General features: G+C 40.7%; 1 protein-coding gene across 7 annotated transcripts in view; it reads left to right on the forward strand.

The window, feature by feature from the left end:
* The window catches only part of nfat5b (nuclear factor of activated T cells 5b), a 54,627-nt gene that overhangs the window by 27,554 nt on the left and 4,627 nt on the right, over nt 1-22,446 (forward strand). For 4 of the 7 annotated variants that reach the window (XM_078248565.1, XM_078248574.1, XM_078248592.1 and 1 more), the window contains 11 exons: nt 8,183-8,308; nt 11,815-12,430; nt 14,322-14,508; nt 15,542-15,732; nt 16,059-16,231; nt 17,448-17,582; nt 17,697-17,749; nt 18,747-18,879; nt 19,330-19,404; nt 19,535-19,638; nt 19,837-21,658. In XM_078248565.1, the coding sequence (XP_078104691.1) occupies nt 8,183-8,308; nt 11,815-12,430; nt 14,322-14,508; nt 15,542-15,732; nt 16,059-16,231; nt 17,448-17,582; nt 17,697-17,749; nt 18,747-18,879; nt 19,330-19,404; nt 19,535-19,638; nt 19,837-21,658 (3,615 nt within the window). Of the gene's footprint in view, nt 1-5,870; nt 5,896-8,182; nt 8,309-11,243; nt 11,306-11,814; nt 12,431-14,321; nt 14,509-15,541; nt 15,733-16,058; nt 16,232-17,447; nt 17,583-17,696; nt 17,750-18,746; nt 18,880-19,329; nt 19,405-19,534; nt 19,639-19,836; nt 21,659-22,446 lie in introns of those variants that run through there. The other 3 variants (XM_078248608.1, XM_078248615.1, XM_078248583.1) reach the window with 3 other exon arrangements.

The raw sequence follows: 22,446 nt of genomic DNA on the forward strand, positions 1-22,446 counted from the left end.
CCGGATCGTTGGTCTGATTGGTTGAAGGACTATCCAATTGCGCCCAGAGGCATTTGAGCGGCGTCCGTTGGTGACGCCCTTTGGAAATGGGCTGCGAATGAAGCTTGCCCAGACCCGCTCTCAGTTACAACTGAGAAGGGTCTGGTGTCAACCAGGCTACCCGAGTTGGTTACTCGCAAAAACAATTGAGACACAGCCAGTAAAGTGATCCCTACTGGTCCTGGCTAACGCCGCCATGCTAACCCTGCTAACTGCTAGCTAACGTTACTGGAGGACCAGGCAAGCGGCCACAGCTGTTTACAATGCATAGCCTGTTCAGCGGCCGTAGCCGACAACGGTGAGTTATTTGAAGCCAAGAGAGGGGGGCTGTAAATCAGGAAGAGAGGACCGTGAGTTTGCAGTGAACATGCCGTTTTTTTAGGTCGGGTAGAATCTATCTCCGTTGACTCTTGTTCATATTTTTTCGAAAGATATGTCCCATGGACCGGAAGTAGAAGGGTGTGACTTTGGCTTGTTCGTGACCTCCTACTTATATGCTTCTGATTGTATCGACTGGAACACTCTGAAGTGTATACTGCCCCCATCAGTTCCAGAAGAGGAGCAGCACCGATGTGAAAACACTGCTAACGCTGGCATCGGTGCTTACGGTGCTTCAAAAAACTGGGCGTCGTCTGTGTTTTCTCATTTTAGAACCGAAAGGTATTGCAAGTATCGGTTCTCGTGACATCCCTAGTGTTCTTTACAGGTTACTTTGTAATGTGTGTTATTGTGGCTAACGTTACCCTCGCCAGCTTAACGGTTATGATATGTTGGACAATAAGATGATTCCCACTTTCTTACAAACTGGCATGCAACCATAATGTGTAATGTACTGACTGTACAGTGTATAGACAAGCTGTACAATGGGTCTGGAAGTAGTAGTACCAACAATCTCCCCCCTGCTGAAATTGTTTATGTATGCCTGATACTGACCCCAGCCATGCACCATTTTCCCGTCAGTAATCATTCACATGTTTTTTTGTTAAGTTTTATTTCTGGCAGAGTTAGATGAGAAGACTGATATCACTCTAATGCCTGTAAAGTAAATATAAAGCTACCACTGAGTTTAGCTTAGCTTAGCACAAAGACTGGAAAACAGCTAGCCTGGCTTTGTCCAAAGGTAACAAAATCAGCACACCAGCACCTCAACAGCTCACTAATTAATACCTAATATATCACTTCAATGTTCAATCCGCACAAAAACCAAAGTGTAAAAACAGCAATTTTCCATTTTTTACGTTGGGGGGCACATTGGCTCGGAGCAGTACATTCCCAGAGTCTCAGCTAGTTGCCTGGCAACAGATTAAACAAACACGTTTATTAGTTAGTTTTAAAGGTGCTGGTAGATGATTTTATTATCTTCAGACAGAGCCAGGCTAGCTGTTTTGATATATAGTGGTGTCTTGTAATCCCTTGTGGGTTGGGCCAAATGTTTGGCATGAAATGGAAATAAACTAAATTAAAGAAATTAAAACTCACTATTTTACAGACTGTAAGGAACTTCACTTCGCTGTGATTCCTTTCCAGGCTTAGACCAAATGCGGCTAGCATGGCAACTTGGTGATGTCACACTGTCAAGTGTGCTTGCGTTGGTGCTAAAGGCTCTTCCTGTTGCCTCAGCATGGTTTTCCTGAGATCTCTGATTCAGAAGAAAACAGGCAGTCATGTGTAAGCATTGTGTGTGTGTGTGTGTGTGTGTGTGTGTGTGTGTGTGTGTGTGTGTGTTGTCTTCTGTAAATAGTTTGAATTCCTCTGCTTTTTGATGTCACGCTTTCATGTTAAGCTCAGTGTCTGTTTCATCTCTTTGAGTCCACTGATAAATGGAGCCAAAGGCAGATGTGTTGTACGTAGAGAGAGATTATTCTCAGCCAGAGTTTGACTATATCTTCCCATTTGAATTCAATCCCAAATAACACACAGTAATCCCATTGCATTGCTGTGAGGACATTAAATACAACTAACAACCCACTTTGTTTTCAAACCTGACCTGTAGCTGGGTGGTTTGGCCCTCACAGTCTCACACCCACACCCACCACTATCCTGTGAAGTCAGGATAGTGGTGGGTGTGTGTTGAAAGCAAGTCATGTAAACTGATGCCTGGAGGTCGTTCCTGGTCACTTCAGGATTAGCTGACTGAAAGAGCTACGTGCCACAAATTCTGAGCCTGGTGTGACACAAATGACTTAACCTGATTGAAGCCTGGCAGACCTTTGCTTTTTCAAATGACCGTGTAGAAGGAATATAACGTGGGACTTTTTCAAAAAGATGTCAGAACTCAAAGATTATTGGGATTGCTGGAATCATTAGGCAAAATAGAAAATGTTTACATTTGTCTTTTCATTTGGGATTGACCTAATTTAAAGCTGCAGCCACAAATTCTTCACTATAGCTGCTACAGTATGAGCACATATTTTTAAGGGAAGCTGATATAAATTATCACCAAACTTGAACTACAGCCAAAACACAGCCATTCTTCACTTTGGTGTTTCTTTACCCTAAATTGTAAGCTGAGGTGTAGCTTGGACCAGGTCCCATGTCAATTTGCAGATAGACCTTCTACAGGGAATATGAAATGATATTGTGCTTGATTAGTGTTTGATGTGTATACTTTTCCTTTCTTTTGTTCACAGTGATCTAGTGGATTCACCTTTTTAATTACTCTTGTAAGATTATCTACGGCCTAAGTAGCCTTTACTGTTTGGACAGTAAGATCAGCACAAGGTGGTTAAGGCTAGAAAGATGCTCAAGGTTGAAATATTGGCTTATGGTCATTTAGATATTATGTTCATTTAATTCTGCAATAAATAGTTTTACATTTTAAAATAATATTGACTTGTGATCGTTCCCATCTTCGCTAAAATTGTTGTTAAATGATGAAATGTGCGGTTTTCATGCTACTGTAGCTACGTCTATTCAACAGGTACAACTGGGATTTCACACATCCTCTCTGCTCTAGTGTGGCAATTTCCATCTGTTTCTTCATCAGGAGAACATTTGATCAAATATAATGGTGGTGCCATGATGATCCTTTCTGAATGCAATGATGACACCTTCAGTTATAATGGCTGATATTATGAAGTATGCTGTAGAGTAGTCTCGCATTGCACAGCGCTGCGGAGGAGGGTCTGGCTAGTCCACACAGCATTCCGGGATGGTAGAGAAACGTGCTGTGGTTTATTGGCATTTCTTTAAACCAATCACAAGTGGAAGTGGAACGTCGTGGATATATAGTTTAGCTGTAGAGTAATCACTGTAGACTTTTTCTTTTAACATATTTGAGTCATCATGCCCGTCATTCGGCATTTATAAGTGACAGGCTCTGCAGTCAAAATGAAAGTTATGTGACCTGGGTTCCACTTGTAGCTGATATTTTGTTATGAGGCAATGTATTAGTTTATGTGGAGTAATAAAATGGGAACAATGCATTATGCTGTATTTAGAGCTCTATTTATTACTATTATTAATAATTATTAAGTTATGACTCCACCAGCCTTTATCTGTATTCAACAGTAAAATTATATAAAACCTTCCATGCTTACCTCTGATAATCTGATTAAAATGTAACTCATTATTTGTGACCATGATGATGAAATAATGTTTCACTCTAACAGCTAACACTGTATGACAAGGGTTCACAGCTCATGTCTAAATGAATGACTTGTCATGATGAAATGCATGAATTCATGCGTGGAATATCAATCATTCATGTTGCGCAATATTAACAAATGATCAAGGTATGTCTAGGTTAATACAATATTTATTAATGAGAGCTGGGAGAAAATTTTGTGATATCGGTGGATGTTTTAACAAAATCAGGAAGCGTTGGAAGCATTGCAGGCAGGTCATGCATTAATTGATATCTCACCACATAACCTGCAATTGGCCTACGTCAGTCTGTTTATCATTGTCACAGGTTTTGGCTTTTCTCACATGTGGCCTTTCCCATCTGCCGCCTGTCATTGAAGAAATAGCTTTGGATGGCAGAATGCCCACCACAACCGGATGTTTTCACTTCATCGCACGTACGCACCCTGCCCCTGCATCCATTCATGTTCATCATGTTGTCACTCCACTTACGCATAATTCTTTGACAAGTTTGTACAGCTTGTAAATGTAGACTCAGTTGCCTGTTTATTATATGGTACACCTAGTGATAACTCCAGCAATAAATCCTACCTTCATGAAGGTTATAATATTTAGATTTTGTTGAGGTGTTGATTAAACACATGAGCTGCAGTTTGTGTTGCTGTTGAACTGTATTTTATTATACAGAGAGACACTTTTCATATTTAGTCTACTTTTATTGGAAGTGTCACCAAAAAAACCTCAATATTGAAGTATGTTGATCTAATTGGCTGGCATTTTGGGAATGGCTATTTGTAGTCTCAGAAAATGCGCACACACAAAAGCCTTTTGACATTGTAAGTCCGCTCGAAGATAAGCTCAAGTCTGGGTCACTTAATGCAGCATTTAAAACCAGGAAAACATAAAGCATGTAAGTTAGGCCTACATCACCATATTACAGTATATAAAGCTCTAGTCGATAGGTATCACATATCATGATATAATAATGTTTGAGAGTTAATATTCATTTTATACATAAAAATATAACATAAACAAACAATGATCCCTTATATTTGATCATTTAAGAATAATTGACCAGAGCAGGGCATTTTGCAGTTGACTCCGTGCTATGACAGTTTATCAGCCAGGCTCTAATAATGATATTCATACCATGTAAAGATATTGCCCAGTTCAGTGACTTGATTGTTTACTAATATTAAAGATAGAGTTGTGATCTATCAAACACTTATCTGATTCTTGCATTAGATTAAGAATAGTATGCATCAGTTAAGCATAAATGATATCCGCATACTTTATTGATCCCCTCAGGGAAATTGTTCAGTTGCAGTTGCTCACAGTCAAATTCAAGGTAAAAATAAGAGTAAGAAAAGAGTGAGTCAATGAGTGCATAAAGTAACATAGCTACAGTGCAAGAAATAAAAGCATTAAGTATAATTAAAGTGAGGTTAGGTTACAAAGTAAGATTAGGTTAAAAAGTTTATGTTGCTAAAACCATTGATTGTACAAATGCTATTTTAGTGCAGTGTGAACATAAAGTACAGTGTCAACATAAATGTACTCCTATCATAAAGAGTATTAGCTCTAGTGTAATCTGTTAGTAATGGGTGGTGTCAAATAAGATAATATGTAGGGACATTTTACAGAGTACAACACACAATGTTTTAATCACTTGAGTTTTGATTTGATTTTCTGATTTGCTCCACATTATCTCACGAGAGACGCAAACGCTCAAAAGACTTGTCCCCTGATCTGTGTTGCTATGGAGTCCCTGGCAGCCTTCATGTAGGCTTGGCTGTAAACATTTCAGGGTTGTTGTACATGGTTTGCTGCAGGTGCCAGCCCCTTCACTGTTTATTTTTTTCCTCCGCTGCTTGGAATTATCTCCAAATATACAGAGCTTAATTGTATCTTCCCCATCACTTTCTTTTAATCTTATTCCACCAAGTTCAATACGTCTACCTTGTAAATTACATTAGCCTGAATTTTTCAACACGTAAGTAGGTTAATCTATTGCTTCATTTCTGCTTGATAGGATTCCACATCATAACACCACTAACCTGTTGAACAAGTTGAAGTACAGAAAGGGGTCTGGGAGCACAGTAAACAAGACAGGGAGAGCAGTAGGTAGAGTGGAGGAGGGGGACAGAAGGGGAGTTAAATCAGTCACTCAGCCAAAAAGCCAGTGCCACGCCCCAGGTGCCAGGGCTAGTAAGAGCAAGCAGCAGGAATGTGAGGGAAATGAATGGGAGTGTAAGTCCTGCCATTCACATGGTGAGTGCTTTCTTTTTTCACCTTTAGCCTGCACTACTTACCATATATAAACATATCACAAGGTATGGTGAGGGTATAAAGTGCAACAATATATCTTTATGCAGGATTTCAGACTTGGAAACTTAGATTTTAAGTGTATGTGGGTTGATTCAGTTGATATTCAGCAAAATGTATTAATAGCATGAGTAGTGAGTCTGTCAGTGTGACTATTTTTGTCCAGGCTTTAATCTGTTATTATGATGATGATCACAGATGCACAGCAAATTAAAGGTCAGTGGTCTGCACAATATGACTGCAGTCTTAAGTTAAAATCAAAACATCACGTGGTGTGTGAGTTTGTATAGTTTCTTTCCCAGCTAACGAGGCTGACTTCTTTTAGTTTAGAAATATTCTCCCATGTGAAAGGGACAGTGTTTTTTCAAGTGTAAATAAAGAATTGCACTCTGTCTGCAAATGAAGACACAAATATGCCACAAAATACAATTTTTTTCAGTCTTTAAAAACGTCAAGGGACTGTGGAAACACTTTGAACAGGCTGGCCAGTGATTTGAGACCACTGCTCTGAGAGAAGAGTACATATTTTCTGTCTGTGCGGTTGGCAATCTGTTTACTGGAAGTGCTGCTGCTCACTCAGAGCACATGTTGCTACATGTGCAGTCAGTCAGTGAGCCCCAAGAAGACTGTAGAGTTAAGTGTAAGTGTAAATGCAGGGGCAGAGAAAGTGTTTTTGTGGGGGTGTTTGTGTGTGTGTGTGTGTGTGTGTGTGTGTGTGTGTGTGTGTGTGTGTGTGTGTGTGTGTGTGTGTGTGTGCGCGTGCGCGTGTGTGTCCACGATTATGTTTGGAGAACTTAGCAAATAACCAGCAAAACCACACTAGAATCCTGTACGTACGTGTGGTTCAGTGTGAGTTATACAAGTTTGCTGAGTCCAGATTTAAGCTCCCTTTCTGGGAACCAGCATTCCCTGCTCTTCTAAAGCGAGCTGTAAGAGACTGGAGGGCTTTGGGAATGAAGAGGCATGGGCTGGTTTCAGTATGTCCCAGGTTTGTCTATTGTACACAGCGAGTGGTAACAATGGGAGGGTTAAGTATCTGATATACACACCAAACCCTGGGACTCAGCTGCAAGTAATTAAAGCTGGCAGTTGGCAGAGAAGAGAGTCAGGCGACTGTAATGGCCGCTGTTAGTTCATACCATAATATTTGGATGATGAATCAGGCTGCTAGTAAAAGTGCTGTCATGCTGTTGACCCAAGGCTTTCTCCCCTCTGAATGTCCTGTTGGCCCTGAGGGAGGTACAGAGAAGAAAGAAAAAGGCTTTGTACGACCCTGCAGCCTGTTTGTAATGAGATGTGCTGTTGATTCGGTATGCTACAGCCTTTGCTTTTACCTCAGTAGTCTCATCATTTTGTGCTGTTTTTTTCCATTTGGTTTGGTCTTCCCCAATGTGACTCAGAGCCCAGAGTTACCATTTTAGACAATCTTGTGAGAGGACATCCATAATCCATAAAGAGACGATGTAGCTTGGATATTAGCTTTCCACCTCTTTATTTAAGAAAGGTTTGTTAAGGTAAACAAAAATGTTACAAACTATTGATTATTTTCATCATCAATTAATGTGCTGATTCATCTTTGATTAATCGGTGGATCTTTGTTTTAAAAGGTGAGAAAAGACTCTCTGGTACCGCTGCATCAATTTTGCTTCTTTGTTTTACTGTCCATCGTGAGTCCGACAATGTTACAGAAGCGCAATGCTAAATCCATGCAGTAACTCGTTTTACACGGCTAGTAAAGATGAAATTTCGAATGATGTAAAAGTCCTGATCAAAATCATCATCATAAAAAGGTCACTTCATATTTATTTCCACTCTGTCCGTTTTTTAATTCCTCTTGGTTTTCTGAGTCGATCAACAAATAATTGTGCACTGGGCTTTTGTTTCTTATTTTAATTAATTCCACCATGTGTAGAGGACAGGGAACAGTGTAGGATGATTCTTTCATATGTGCAGCCGGCTGCAGAGAGAGTTTGGTAGTAATAAAGGCGTCAACCCATTTGGCATTAGAACTGAGGCTACATAGCTCCTTGTCATTTATCAGGTTTGTTGCCAACACTGTGTAACACTGAGTATTTCTGAGAACAGCATGACTCAATACAACAGGGAGTCATGTCTTCAACAAATTGGTCATTGAGCTCCAGTGTGAGTCGTGGTTCTCATTTTTATTTCTGTTGAGACCCTGTTAATATGTCACCTTATCATCCCTTTTATTTGTTCCCTCCTCTCTCAACAGAATCAGCGTATGACCTTCTTCCCAGAGAGCTACAGTTGCCTTCCTCCACTCAGCAGAGCCCAAAAGTCATGAGTCAAAAGAGCGGCGGAGAGGCAGGGCCTCCCCCTTCAGCTGCTCTAGCATCAGGTAGGATCCTGCTCCTCTTAACTTTATTTCTCCTCTGTGAGCAGGACTGATCATGCCCCACCCCAAAAAACACAACTTATGTATGTCTGTACCCGTAGACAAATGAACTTCTGCTTACGACAGAAAAGCCTGTCAGACAACCAGCCTGCTGCTCTGTGATCCTCACATCAGGCCCAAAAAAAATAATAATTGAGATTTGCTCTGCAAGTCAGTCTGACCAAGAGCCCATTCAAGCCCATTTCTAATTTTTCCAAATCGAGGCACCAATCACAACCGTTGAGGCGGGCTTCTCACGATGACAGCGAGCAGCTTTTTGTTTACATTCAACATGACGCCCACCGAAGCGCAGCAACCCGTTGATACCGCTCTCGCTGCTACGTCACCCGGATCGTTGGTCTGATTGGTTGAAGGACTATCCAATTGCGCCCAGAGGCATTTGAGCGGCGTCCGTTGGTGACGCCCCTTTGGAAATGAGCTGTGAATGAAGCTTGCCCAGACCCACTCTCAGTTACAACTGAGAAGGGTCTGGTGTTAACCAGGCTAATCTATCTGTCCCTGCTTGTGAAATATTTTGTCAGTGGGATTGTTATTGTGAATACTTGTGATCTACTGTATGTTGTGGTCTCTTGCAGCAACAAAGTGTTGAAATGTGGGTCATTAAAATAGATTAATGGTTTAAACCGTACACAGAATCCGATAATGATGAGAAAGCCCAACAGAGCTCATTATTTTAAAAGTGTCGCATACTCAGCACAAAATACTTGGTTGTTTAAACTGCTTTTTTCACTTTTTTTTTAGAGAATTAGGAAGCTTTGAGTGGATGTAATCACCTTGTTGACCACTTTGCACTTCCAAGGTGGAGCTATTGTTCACAAAAGAAAATCCTATTGGCAGAGAAACTCAGAAGTCCAAAAATGAGATATTACAATACCACAATTTAAAGCTGTGGCCAATTTTTGTCCCTTTTAGAAATTAAAAGCGTCATGATCATTATGCTTGCAGTGTGGTCAGATGGAAAAGGGTCACTTTTAAAACCATTTGTTTGGTGCGTTAAAGATGAATCAGATGTTTTATTGAATGTGTCATGATCAGTCATTTAAACAGATCTTTTACCAGTCATTGGAAAAAGTTATACGTGTCACTAAAATGAGCAGTTGAAATTTGTCAGGTTTTATGCTGACATTAAACGTTGCAAAAGAACAAAACAAGATGAGTGTACAGTGCATATACAACAGAGGACACGTACAGGTTTGAAGTACAGTCATGTGAAAACATTAGGACACCCATGCTAAAGTTGAATAAAAAGAGGAATAAAAAAATCGTCTTTTGGAAATTGATCTTAATGCCTTAATTAAAAAAAAAAATAGGACAAATACAATCTTTAAGGACACCAATTTTCTTTGTGAATGAATAATGTATCGTAAATAAATACATGTTCTTCCTTAAAATACAGGGGGCATAAGTAACTTCACCCCTATGTTAAATTCCCATAGAGGCAGGCAGGTGTTTATTTTTAAAGGCCAGTTATTTCATGGATCCAGGATACTATGCATCCTGATAAAGTTCCCTTGGCCTTTGGAATTAAAATAGCCCCACATCATCACATACCCTTCACCATACCTAGAGATTGGCATGGGGTACTTTCCATAAAATCATCTCTCAATGCAAATCAAACCAGCTATTAGGCTAACTGAAATAAAACCATGCCAATCTGGCAAATAATTAAAGAGAAAATATGAACTGTTAAGGGCAGTGATAAAACAGTGAAGTGGATGTGATGAGCAGGCGCATGTACTTAGAGGTTTATGCCTCGACGCTGAGGTCCAGGGTTCGAATCCGACCTGTGACGATTTCCTGCATGTCTTCCCCCTCTCTCACCTAGCTGTCCTGTCAAAAGTTAAAGGTGGAAAAGCCCCAAAAAATAATCTTAAAAAAAAAAAAGCGCTGGAAGAAGTAGAAAGGAAAAAAAGAAGTCCACACCCTTCTCATTGGTTTTACATACATGCATAAATGGTTTCCTTTGTCATGCCGAGGTCAGATAATGTTTTAAAATATAGCATTTACTGTATATGGCTTTTTGAGTCAAGCACTATTTTCTTTAGTCCCAATCCATTTCTAAAAAAAAACCCCACTTCACTGTAGCTGTTTTGCTCTGCTCCTCATTGAAACGTCAAGGCTTTACAGTGAGTTTCAGTAAATCCATGGACTTCAGTGCTCCATTAAAGCCACTTGCAGCGCTCTGGCCTGGTGGAAAATGTGTCTGTAAGAGGAGTAAGGTGAAGTATATTTTAATTTACATGGAACTATAAGTTTAATTGAAAACCGCCAATAACATCATCTGGCTTTTTTGTTCTTTGTTTATTTTTTGGTTTCAAAAAGATGTTTCATCAAACAATGTGTTCACTTCACAGTGAACACATTTTTTATTGCAGTGTTTAGCAGTACAGTGTTATAATGATTTGCACAGTTTTTTAGCTTTCATGTCGTGCATTGTATAATATAATGTATAATAGAGGGTAAACACTCATAATAACCCACCTCTCAACATTTATTTGGTCATACATTTGGGTTGCTATTGTATGTTTTTGGTTTGTGATCATATATGTCTTTGTGTTCTGATACTTGTTCAAATCCCAATACCTCCATTCTTTGTATGTGCCTTTTTCTTGTGTGTTTTGCAAGCTGAGTCACCAAACAATCCAGAATGTTAACAGCCATCTAACTCCTTTTTACTATCTGCAATTTAACCAGACTTTTCCCCATTCTTCATCTAGTCCGTTGTAACTATTTTAATGCTTTTAAAATTACAGTGTATGTCAGCATGCTGGAGCAACATTTTTTGACAAACAAAATACCCTGTGTCATTCTTTAAAAAACAAATCTGAATACTGTTCAGCTCTCATCGCTCATTCGCTGTCTCATTTTTATATTCCAGGAAGTTCCCTCTGAAGCAGGGAGTGTCTGCATATAAATGGTCTGCAGTTCTCTGCTTCATAGGTCAGAAGCTTGTTTATTTTGTCTCTGTGGCTACGTTCAGTCCCAACCAAATATACTTTTGTAGCAAGAGAAAATCAAAAATTGAAAGTAAAAGCTCCAATAATTGGCATGCATCATATTGTACATAGTACTCTTTTGGACTTCCCTCTCCATTTTGGCAACTTTTTTCAGTTGAACATGAACAAAACGCTAATAATAACAATGATAAATTCAGTTCTTTTAGTTGCAAGTTAGTTTATTCCCAAGCATTTTAAGTCTTTTTTTTAAATAAGGGGGGACTGCTCACCTTATCTCTTCTTTGGCATCCTTTTTAGCCACACCTATACTGCGCTTCACATACTGTACATTTACACACACACACACACACACACACACACACACACACACACACACACACTAAACAAAAGCAAAAAATAAACAATCATGAACTAATTTTGCTGCTTAAATCGGACTGCTAGCCAACACTGGTTGAGAGGCCTTTATTCACTGTCTAATTATTTGCACTGTAGATGCCATGTCCTCCTCTATGACCATGGAAGGCCCCAGAAGTGCTTTTCCCAACTCTTCCAGCCCCACCATGCATTCCAGTGCTTCAGCCAGTGCACAGAACCCAGTTCACAGCGCCAATGTTGACCTGGAGGACACCAGGAGTAGCAGAGCGGTTCCAGAGGTTGTCGGAGCAGAAGGTGGGAATGGTAAATGCAGCAAGAGCAGCAGTGAGCTAGGAGGAGGAAGAGGCATAACATCCCAGGAGGCCCAGCCACATCACCAGATGACCCCATCTAAGCGCCGCACCATACTGAACATCTCTCCGCCTCCACAAGACCTGTTTGATGACAGCCAGATGTCCTGCCAGGATGAAACCTCCCTGGACTCAGAGCAGAGTAACAGCATCTGGATGGAAGACTCTCTCTCCAACTTCAGTATCATGAGCACCGTCTCTTACAATGACAACACAGAGGTGCCACGAAAGTCACGCAAACGTACCCCTCGGCAAAGGCCTGGTCCTAAGTCTGTGCCTGCAGGAGAAGCCAGTATGGACGTGTTTGATGCAGACAGTGCCAAAGGTCCACACTTTGTCCTGTCACAGCTAGGCCCTGACAACAAGACTGGATCAAAAGGAAGGTTTGTGCAACCCGTTGATGTAGTTAGTTTGAAATACAACTGAGTTTGCCCTTTTAGACTGTAATGTCCATGTCATGCCCCTCTACATCTCATGAAGTTGTCAAAGGCTATGTGCAGATGGGTGAAGAATTAAAGGAATAAACAACATTAGGGGTCTTAAAGCTATGGCACGTAGTTTCTGTCGCCCCCATAAGGAATTCTAAGTAATGACAACAACACTGTCCACATGATGCAAGCCATCGGTGGTTGTGCACCACCCCTACAGAAGAGGTAATTATCTTGTAGTTTTGATGTCCTCTTCGTCTCTAAAGTTGACCGTTGCTGTTGCTCTTTCTCAGCGGTGACGTAAAACGCATCACTCGAGCTTCTGCGCGCGGAAGTCGTCGGACGGCACCTTTTTGTAAACATAGCCATACTGAGAAATACAGAGAGAGTTTTGTGGAGCTGATAGGCTTAATTAGCTTTGAATCAACTCATTTGGCAATGGCTTGAATGTAACGGACGTTCATTAATATAAAATAATTGGAGACAAAGTACACAACAATTATAAGATAATTACCTCTTCTGAAGAGTCTATCATGTTTTTCAATCCTCTGTGTTAGCAACTGCATGGAGAAGGGGTGGGGGTGCGATCACCGAAGGCTTGTGTCATGTTGATGCTCCGACAGTGTTGTTGTCACTACTTAGAATTCCTCATGGGGGAGACAGAAACTACGCACTATGGCTTTCAGGTAAAATGTTACCTTCACCACAAGCTTTCAGGTCAAAGTCTCTGAAGCTCTACTGGAGGGATGAACACCATTCTTCCAAAAGAAATTCGTGAGCTGCAACCATTAGTCGAGTGATAGAAAATGATTATTTTCATAATCAATTAATCGTTTCAGTGATTTTTCAAAGAAAAATGCCATTTTCTGGTTCCAGCTTCTCAAATGTGAGGATATGCTGTCAGTCAGATGAATATATTTAGGTTGTGGACTTGTGACTTGCGGACAAAACAAGCACATTGAAGGCATCCCTGCAGGCTCTAAGAAATTGTGAATGTCATTTTTTTTATTCACAAAACGATGAATCCATTAATCAAGAAAATAATTTGCAGATTAATCGATAATTCATTTAGTGTTTTGATGATGGTGGTAGAGAGCGTTGTCTAACACAATAGCTCAAAAATCTCCAATTTGTGTTCAATTAGAATCAGATCTGGTGACTGTATGATAGCATATGATTCTCATCATTTTCAGCATGTGTTATTTTACTTCACTATTTAAAGTTTTTCCTGTAATCTGTCACCCATCAGTGACCAAAGAAAACAATGACTCTCCAGGTGGTAGTTGCACAGTTAAACGCTTAAGTATGTATTTCATTCTGTGTTACTATTGTCTGAAAGGCCCTTGTGGATAATCTCATACAGCTTTCATCCTCACTGTCAGAATAGGTAGTATCAGGAAATCACACAGCACAACAGAGAAATCTTCCACAAACTACTCTGGCTCTAAATTTCCCACCACGCTTTGACTGAAGAAGAGCGGTTAGATCAGAGAGAAGGCGGGGCAGGATACTGAAGTACAAACAATGGTCAGCCACAGTGAATCACAGAGCCTCTCTCAGAGACCTAGGATAAGCAGAGCAGATTAAATAAACAGATAATTCTGAATGCTTTAAGAGCTGGGGATAGAATATGCTTGGTTGATGGAGGGCCTGTTAATTCTGTTTTGCTCAGAGCATCGTATCTGCTCTGAACAAATACGGACAAGGTCCATAATCCGTTAAATCAAGTTCCAGATATATATTGGAATATGCCAGTTAGGTTGCACCAAATGAAATAATATTGCTATAAAATGTTAGAATTAGAAGTAATCTACTGGTGTCTTTGTCAAACCGGTGTTTGTTGCAGCTCTGATGATGCTCAGAAAACTAACCAGAAAGGAGGAACTCTATCGATGCAATACCCACAGAAGAGTGAGGGGAAGGAGGTGAAGATCCTCGTCCAGCCTGAGACTCAGCACCGAGCCCGCTATCTGACTGAAGGCAGCAGAGGGTCAGTGAAGGACCGCACTCAGCAGGGCTTCCCTACTGTAAAGGTAACTGTTAAATCCCTGACAACCTCCATAACTAACTCTGTGGTCAATGTTTTGACTTTTCTACCATAGCGTGTCTTTGAGGTTAAGTTAATGATTGTGTCTGTGTCTGTGTCTGTGTGTCTGTGTACAATTTTGTATTTTTTGGGCCATAGGAGCAGTGGGGCAAAAAACAAAAGTAAAATATGTTCAAGGTGGAAGAGTTAAGATTACATTGTGTCAAAAAGTGGAAAGAGTCTTTTTCTGCAGAGCTCTGTAGGGATGCCCCAATCAAGTTTTATTTCCCCCCCAGTGGACTTAATACTGATTGTTTGTCATCACCAGGTCCAATCCAGTATCTGTTTCATATCTGCTCTGCATGCATTATGGTTTCCTATTATATATTTTATATGTTTTATAGTGTTTTGTATGATGTATGTGGAGAGGGGGGTGTCATTGTGGATCTGTTGTGTCAGAAAGGTTTAGATTGGATTCAAACAGCCCCTCTTCATCCCCAGCATGAATTAAATACTTAATGTTTGCAGTTGACAACCACCTGCATTACTTCTTGAGGTGGTGTGAGGTGGAATCTGGAAAAGTTTTATGACAATCTGCCCATTTATATTTTGATACTTCTTGAGACTAGAGAGTTAGGAGACAGACTAGATACACCGTCTGTCGTTTGATCATTAATGTGGTCAGTTTGTTGTAGCCTAAGAGGTGATCTGGAGATGAATGTGAGCACAGAGCAGTGTGAGTTCTGCCGGATCAGTCACTGTTTGTACTGTCCAGGCTTGTGAAGAGCAGGTGGACCCAGACGCAAGTAACAGGCATTGAAGTCAGAAACCGTAGGTAACAGCCGAAGATAACATACACAGGTTGGCTTTTAAAAGGCTGACTAGATTGCACAAGAAGATGGTCTGATAGGCTTATGAGAAGATGCCAGAATGCACTTGGGCTACACTCTGAGGGCATCTGCTGGACAGGTAGGGAAGCATCTTTATAAAACATGTTTTAAAATGCATATACTGCTTGTCTTTTGTTTTTACATACACAGCTGGAGGGAGTAAATGAGCCAGTAGTTTTGCAGGTGTTTGTGGGCAACGACACTGGGCGTGTTAAGCCTCATGGTTTTTACCAAGCTTGCAGGGTGACCGGCCGCAACACCACAGCCTGCAAAGAGGTGGACATAGATGGCACAACTGTCATCGAGGTGTACCTTGATCCAAACACCAACATGACACTAGCGTATGTACTTTTCTTAAGATTGAAATTGGGTTGTTTTTGTGGTAAATATTACTCCAATGAAGAATTTCATTTTATTATATTAAACAAACAAAGCAAGTGTTGTGCTTTTATGTGCCCAGTTGTACTTCACAGTCAATTCAAACCAATTGCTTAATAAAGTGATTGCATAATGGATTAATACTTTACTTTGATCCCTTTAGGGCAACCAGCTATTGTAATGACACACTGAAGTATCTAGTGTTGTAAAGAGCTGCTAGTTTAGCAAACAATGTAAAGTTGTTGTTCAAACTGCAAGTTTTCCAGGTTAACATCGTCTCTCTGTGCAGGGTGGACTGTGTTGGGATCTTGAAGCTCCGTAATGCCGATGTCGAGGCTCGCATTGGTGTGGCTGGATCGAAGAAGAAGAGCACACGCGCTCGGCTGGTGTTTCGGGTAAACATCCCCCGTCCAGATGGATCAGTGCTCACACTACAGACTCCATCATCTCCAATCCTGTGTAGTAAGTCAGTCTCCTTGTGTTTGTCTCTGTAGAAATGCTTTTATAAATGCAGACATTCTGGTATATTATCTCACTATATTAAACCAGTTTCACTAGAATTAAAAGAAGTAAAACTGACAGCTGACCTAGAATTTACATAGTAAAACATTTCCATTATAAACTGAGCTATAATTTACTAAGTTAATAATTACTATTATAAACTGAGCTATCATTTACAGAGTTAATAATTACCATTATAAACTGAGCTATTTTGTCCTCTTAACAGGAGAGGTCCTGTTTCTGAAGTTTAATCTAGCCTGAGGTCAGGAGACTGTTGTCTTTGTATGTCCACTTTTGGAGACAGTGTGTAAAGATCGCTTCAGATTCAAGTATTATTTAATAATGCGCACAGTATGAGGATGTGGTTGGTTTCATAAACGGGATAGAATCTTAGGTCTATAAGAAAGTTTCTGTGTAAGTGGATTTGGGAGAACTTTGAGAGGGACAGGGGAGAAAGAGAAGGAAAGGATGAAACAATAGAGCTGTAGAACAAAAGAAGCATTACATTTGGGTTCCTAAAAAAAAAAAAGGCCTTAGAAAGTATTAAAGTCCTGAATTGCATTCACACAAGTCTAAGTTACCTCTGCCAAGGACGTTATGTTTTCGGTTTGATTTGTTTGTCCGTCCGTCTGTCAGATCACGGAAAGACTGTTGTCCTGATTTTTACGAAACTTGGTGAACTTGGTGTAGTTGGGCCAAGGTAGAACTAATTTGATTTTTGGAGTGGATCAGAATCACGTGGCAGATAGACAAATTATTGAAAGTGAAAAATAATTTTTCACTTTTGTTAACATTGCGAGGTCTGTGATCTCCGACTGCCCTATTAGTTATAAAATGTTACGTATCAAATTGCAGGCTGTGGGGAGACATAATAATATAATATAAACTACAAGTGGGATTATCGCGACAGTGGATTATTGTTTTGCGGCTGTTTAATCCTTTTTTGAGGAGTTTTAGTGTTTTTTTTATGAATACCATATCCAGCACAAACCTGTAGTTTAACCATTTAGCATAAAATAAATTACTTTGAGGCATTATAGACATAATCAAATTTGGGTGAAAATAAGTTAAAACCAATCTGCTTCTTTTGTTTGTTTTATAAAACCTGGGTATTTTTGGTGAAAAAATCAGTAAAAGTGATTCTTATCAAAACTGTTTATATCTGCTCTGTTTGCAGCTCAGCCTGCAGGAGTGCCTGAAATCCTGAAGAAGTCACTACACAGCTGTTCAGTGAGGGGTGGAGAAGAGGTCTTTATCATTGGCAAAAACTTTCTTAAAGACACCAAAGTCATATTTCAGGAGAATGTCTCTGGTAAGATATTTCTTTTTTTTTTTTTTTTTAAGAATATGATTGTCCACAGATATTTTGGGTTCATGCGTTATAATTTTTCTCCAGTTAACACGCTGCATCTTCTGTCTGTTCCAGATGATAAATCGTGGAAGGCGGAGGCTGAAATTGACAAAGAGCTGTTTCACCAGGTAAAATGTGATTGCTCTTGTGTTATTTTTGTACTGAATGATTAATGCCAGTTACTAATCAGCTGAGTAGATAGAAGCAGCTGTTTCAGATTTGTATGGGGCTTTAGATGTAATCATCTTAAATGGCTGCTGGTTCAAAGGTTTGAGTAGCCTCATTGTGTTCTGACCTAATTACACTCATACTGAGTGTGTCTCAACAGTCCCGTTTAAACCTTTGCCCTTGTAAACAAAATGGTCAGAAGTAGATGAGTTGATGAATCTCCAGCTAATAGAAAAATGTTCTTTTGTTGAACTCACTGGATTTGGGTTTTTGTTAAAGGTACACTGTGGAGTTAGTTTTCTTGCAAACAAGCACATGTATTGTTTCTGACTGAAATGAATGGTGTGTATCTGCAAGCCCTAGCAAACATGCATTTCCTAACTCAATAATTACATTTTTAGTGTGTTTTTTTTTAGGCATTTTATGAAGCTTTACTGCCACCAGCTGTTGATAGGTGGAATTTAAACTTAATTGAGGCATGTCCTCTGTCATTTTGTAGATATGGCCACACTGGGTTGGCCCAATCACTGAGTAAGAATGTCCTAGGGATATTAACTACATTATCAGCTTAACTGATGAACATTTTAAGATCCAGATGTGTAAAAGAAGTGAGCGTGTTTCATGCTCAAACCTTCACTGTAAATTTATAAGACAAATAAGACAAATCTTTTATACCTGAATGCAGTCATCACTGTGTAAACCCAATCTGCTCATTCTTTGTCTACCTCCAGTCCAGTGCACACATTTATAGTACAACCTCCTGCAGTCACCGAAATGTGTATCACGTCACCCCTATGCCCACGACAAACAAAGTGATGATGACCTGCTCATCGAAATATTGCTCCTCAATATTAATTTACTATGTTCTAATCAACTTCAGACTAGATTTCTCAGATTAGATACGTGCATTTAAACCTACTGTAGTATTCATTCTTTTTTGAATGATCACCCCCATAGAATCACTTGATAGTGAAGGTTCCTCCGTACCAGAACCAAGCCATCACCTCTTCAGTGTGTGTGGGAATCTATGTGGTGACGAATGCTGGGAGATCCCATGATGTTCAGCCTTTTACCTACACACCAGATTCAGGTTTGTTTCAGTCAATTTCAGTTTGTTCAATATATCATAAGTTTCTCTTCATCTGTCTCCTTTTTTTTTTTTTTTACTTCTGATTCCGAGGTCATTATTTACAATGTACTTTTTAGATTTACTGGCTCACTCAGTTTTACAGCTTGAGAACACCACCACTTACTTTATTTATTTGGATCAGAGCAAGTATTAGCAATCATTAGCAATTTCTTACAAGAGCACTATACCCAGCCCATTTCTAAACACAGGAATCCAGGGTCATTCACATTCATGGTCTCTCTTTCATCAGCACTTTTTGTCATTGTAAATCCCTAATGCGCCTTGATACAAAACTTTGAAAGATGTGATCATCAAAGTAACTAAACTGTTATTGTGCTTTATGTTTACATTGATTTTCTAATGTTGTGGGCTCATAGAGATAAACATCTGTCTATGTTTTTGCCCTTGTAGCAAAAACTGATGTTCCTGTGAAGAAAGAGGCACCTTCTCCAGTGAAGACTTGCTCATTTGAAGAGCAAATTAAAGGTTATTTCCCCTTTGTTAACTATTCTCCATGCCCACGATTGTAGCCTCCCCTACTGTACATTTTAGCTCACTTCTCTGTATAGCTGAATAAGAATAAGAGTTAATTTATTGCTTGGTCTTGCTTCTACAGTTCTAGACGCTGCCTTGATGCCTTCCATGTTGCCTTTAGTGAAGAGAGAAGATGTCACTCCGATGGAGGTCACCAGCAACCTCCAATCTTCTGGTGTATTTAAGGTGATATATTGATCTGTAACCTCAGGCCTCATTATTTAACTTTTACATAGTGAAAACTATTTAAATTGGATTGAAGTCATTTGATATTTCAAATTACATAATTGTTCAGTAAAATTCAATTTAGCTCATATAACACAATACAACTGTCAACAAAATCAAAATAAAGTACATCTTTGATCTTTTGTTTTGTGTTTTCAGCAGACTGGTGACCTGTGTCCAGCCCAGCAGAACCCAGACGTGACTGCAGGTCATCTAAATGAAAACAGACCATTCTCCAACAACCTGTCTCAGGCTGCAGGCGACCCTGACAAAGGCCAGGCACCTGTTTTTCTCAACACAGAGCCCTTAAGCACTATCCAGAAGCAGGACATGGCAGCCGCCAGCTCTTTCTCTGTGCCTGCTGACTCACTGCTCCAGCAGGGATCACAGCAGTTCCTTCTGGAGCCCAGAGAGGGCCTCGGGCAGGAGAGGCCCGGCAGCGGCTCCGGAGCTGTGGGGAGGCTGTGTGGAGAACCTGCGCCACAACAGCAGCAACTGCCGCTGTTCCCCCCAGACGAAGTAGCCCAGCTGGAGGAGGCAGTGAGACAACTTAAAGCCAAAGGGTTCTGTAACTTACCACTTCAGTCTGACAACTCAATGGCCAAACACCAGCAACAACATATGCAGCACCAACAACAGATCCAAAAACAGCAAATTCAGCAGCAACACATCCAGCAACAACAGCTGCAACAGCAGCAAGTTTTGGAGAATTTACAGCAGCAGCTGTTTCAGTCACAGATTCAGATGCAGTGTGGCATGTTTCAGGATGCCTCTCAGGCCAAGAACGCAGAGCAGGGCTCATCACAAGGAGTGGTGCCAAACCAGGGGACTCTTTTCCAACAGGCCCAACAGCAGCAGCATCAACAACAACAGCAGCAGCAACAAGCAGCTCTGTTTCAGCAGGCGAGTGACCTGCTCTCTATTCAGACCAACTTCCTCCAGCAGACCCCCTCACACCCTTCACCACCCATGTTTCACAATCCCAGTTCTTTGGCTGAAACACAAGATCCACAAGGGGGGTTGTTTCAGGAAGCCTCTCAGGAGCAGGTCCAGGCCGCTCTCTTCCAAAATACCATGACAGTACTACAGTCTCCGGACCAACGGCCCTCAACCCCAGGACTTTTCCTCCCTCAGTCATCCCTGCCCTCTCAGCTCACAACCAGTACTGCTCAACAACAACAGCAACAACAACAGCAACAACAACAGCAGCAACAGCAGCAGCAGCAGCAGCTGGCCTTCCTTAGTGCTCTACAAACACCTGCCCCTGAACCACAATCAGTATTTCAGGCTCAGACACAGCTCTCCCCCATCCAACAAAGAAGCCCCATGGAGCAGCAGCAGCCCTCCCAGGCTCAGCCGCACACACAGCCGGCCCAGCAGGCTTCCCTGTTTCAGAACATCTCCCCACATCCATCTGCAAACACACTCTCTCCAGGCCAGCAGCAGCAACAGCAGGCTGGCCTACTGTTCTGCAACAACCCCCTGTCCACTCCGGATCAGGCCTCCAACCTCCTGTTCAACAGCCAGGGCCAGATGCCACCACTGACCAGCAGCAGTCTAGTTTCCCAAGAGCCCCAAAACCCCTCTCTGCTCTTTTCCCAGGCCAGCATGGTGACAGTAAACCAGCAGGATCGCTCTGAGCCCATGGCCTTAGGGAACCCCACCGATCAACGACAACAAGTCATGTTTCAGGAGCAACAGCCAATGCAGCTGGGCAGCAGCTCAAACAACCGGCAGGAGCAGCCTGTGGGCCTCTTTATGCCTCAGTCTAACATGGCCTCCCTGCAGGGGGGACTGGCAGCTCAGGAGCTCGCACAGACAGCCATGTTTGTCTCACAGAACGGAGTGGCAAACCACCAGACGACCACCTCCTCTCCTGTTCAACAGCCAGGGACTCTGTTTCAGACCGCTGTCAGTGGGAGCATTAATCAGCCCAGTCAGCCTCAACAACCTGGCCTCTTCCTTTTTGGGATTGAGAACGGTAAGAAATTGATTACTCAGGTGCACACCGTTAAACCCGTTTGAGGTAGTGTTAATGAATGCCAACAAGTGCCGATGGCAAATGTTATATGGTCCATCTACAAAACTGACTGAAAGCCAGTGAGAGCTTTTGTGAACACCCTCACTCAGTAAATTGAAAAAGTTCCTCGCACCACATAAAGGTTAGCAGAGTCGACAAATGGGATAGTAAATGAGGAACTACAAAAAAAAAGAAACAAAAAAAAGAAATCCCCTTTTTAATTCCCAAAAAACATTAACTTACCAATATCATAATTGATTTAGATATTTATTTATTATGGCAATAAAATTATTAAAATTATCATGAGAAGGTCCATTGACTTTCTGAAGCTTTCAGCCACATCTTGTGGCCTTCCTCAGTGATTGGAGTTGCTCAATTGTCATGGAGATAAAATATATAATAATATCTGAATTCTTTTATTTAGTCCATTTAATCTGATCCATATAAATAAGTTTATTAGTTGGTAATTCATTGCTAATTATCAGTAATTGTAACTTAATTGCTTGATAACCATGTCAATGGCCAATAATTTACTGTATTATTATTGATTATTGTCTTTGAGTGGACCCATATAGTGATATCTTAAGACACTATCCATTGTTAAAACTGATAACCACGTAAACGTTTTAAACAAGAGGTATAAAATATAAAATTCACGTTTTGCATACATAGGACATACTGTGAGTTGAAAATAAATACTTATTATTGTGTTAAGTTTAGCCATAGTCTTTAAATTCACCTACAGTAGG

This window comes from Sander vitreus, chromosome 1 (genome assembly GCF_031162955.1).
Source record: "Sander vitreus isolate 19-12246 chromosome 1, sanVit1, whole genome shotgun sequence".
In the NCBI taxonomy this organism is placed as follows: domain Eukaryota; kingdom Metazoa; phylum Chordata; class Actinopteri; order Perciformes; family Percidae; genus Sander; species Sander vitreus.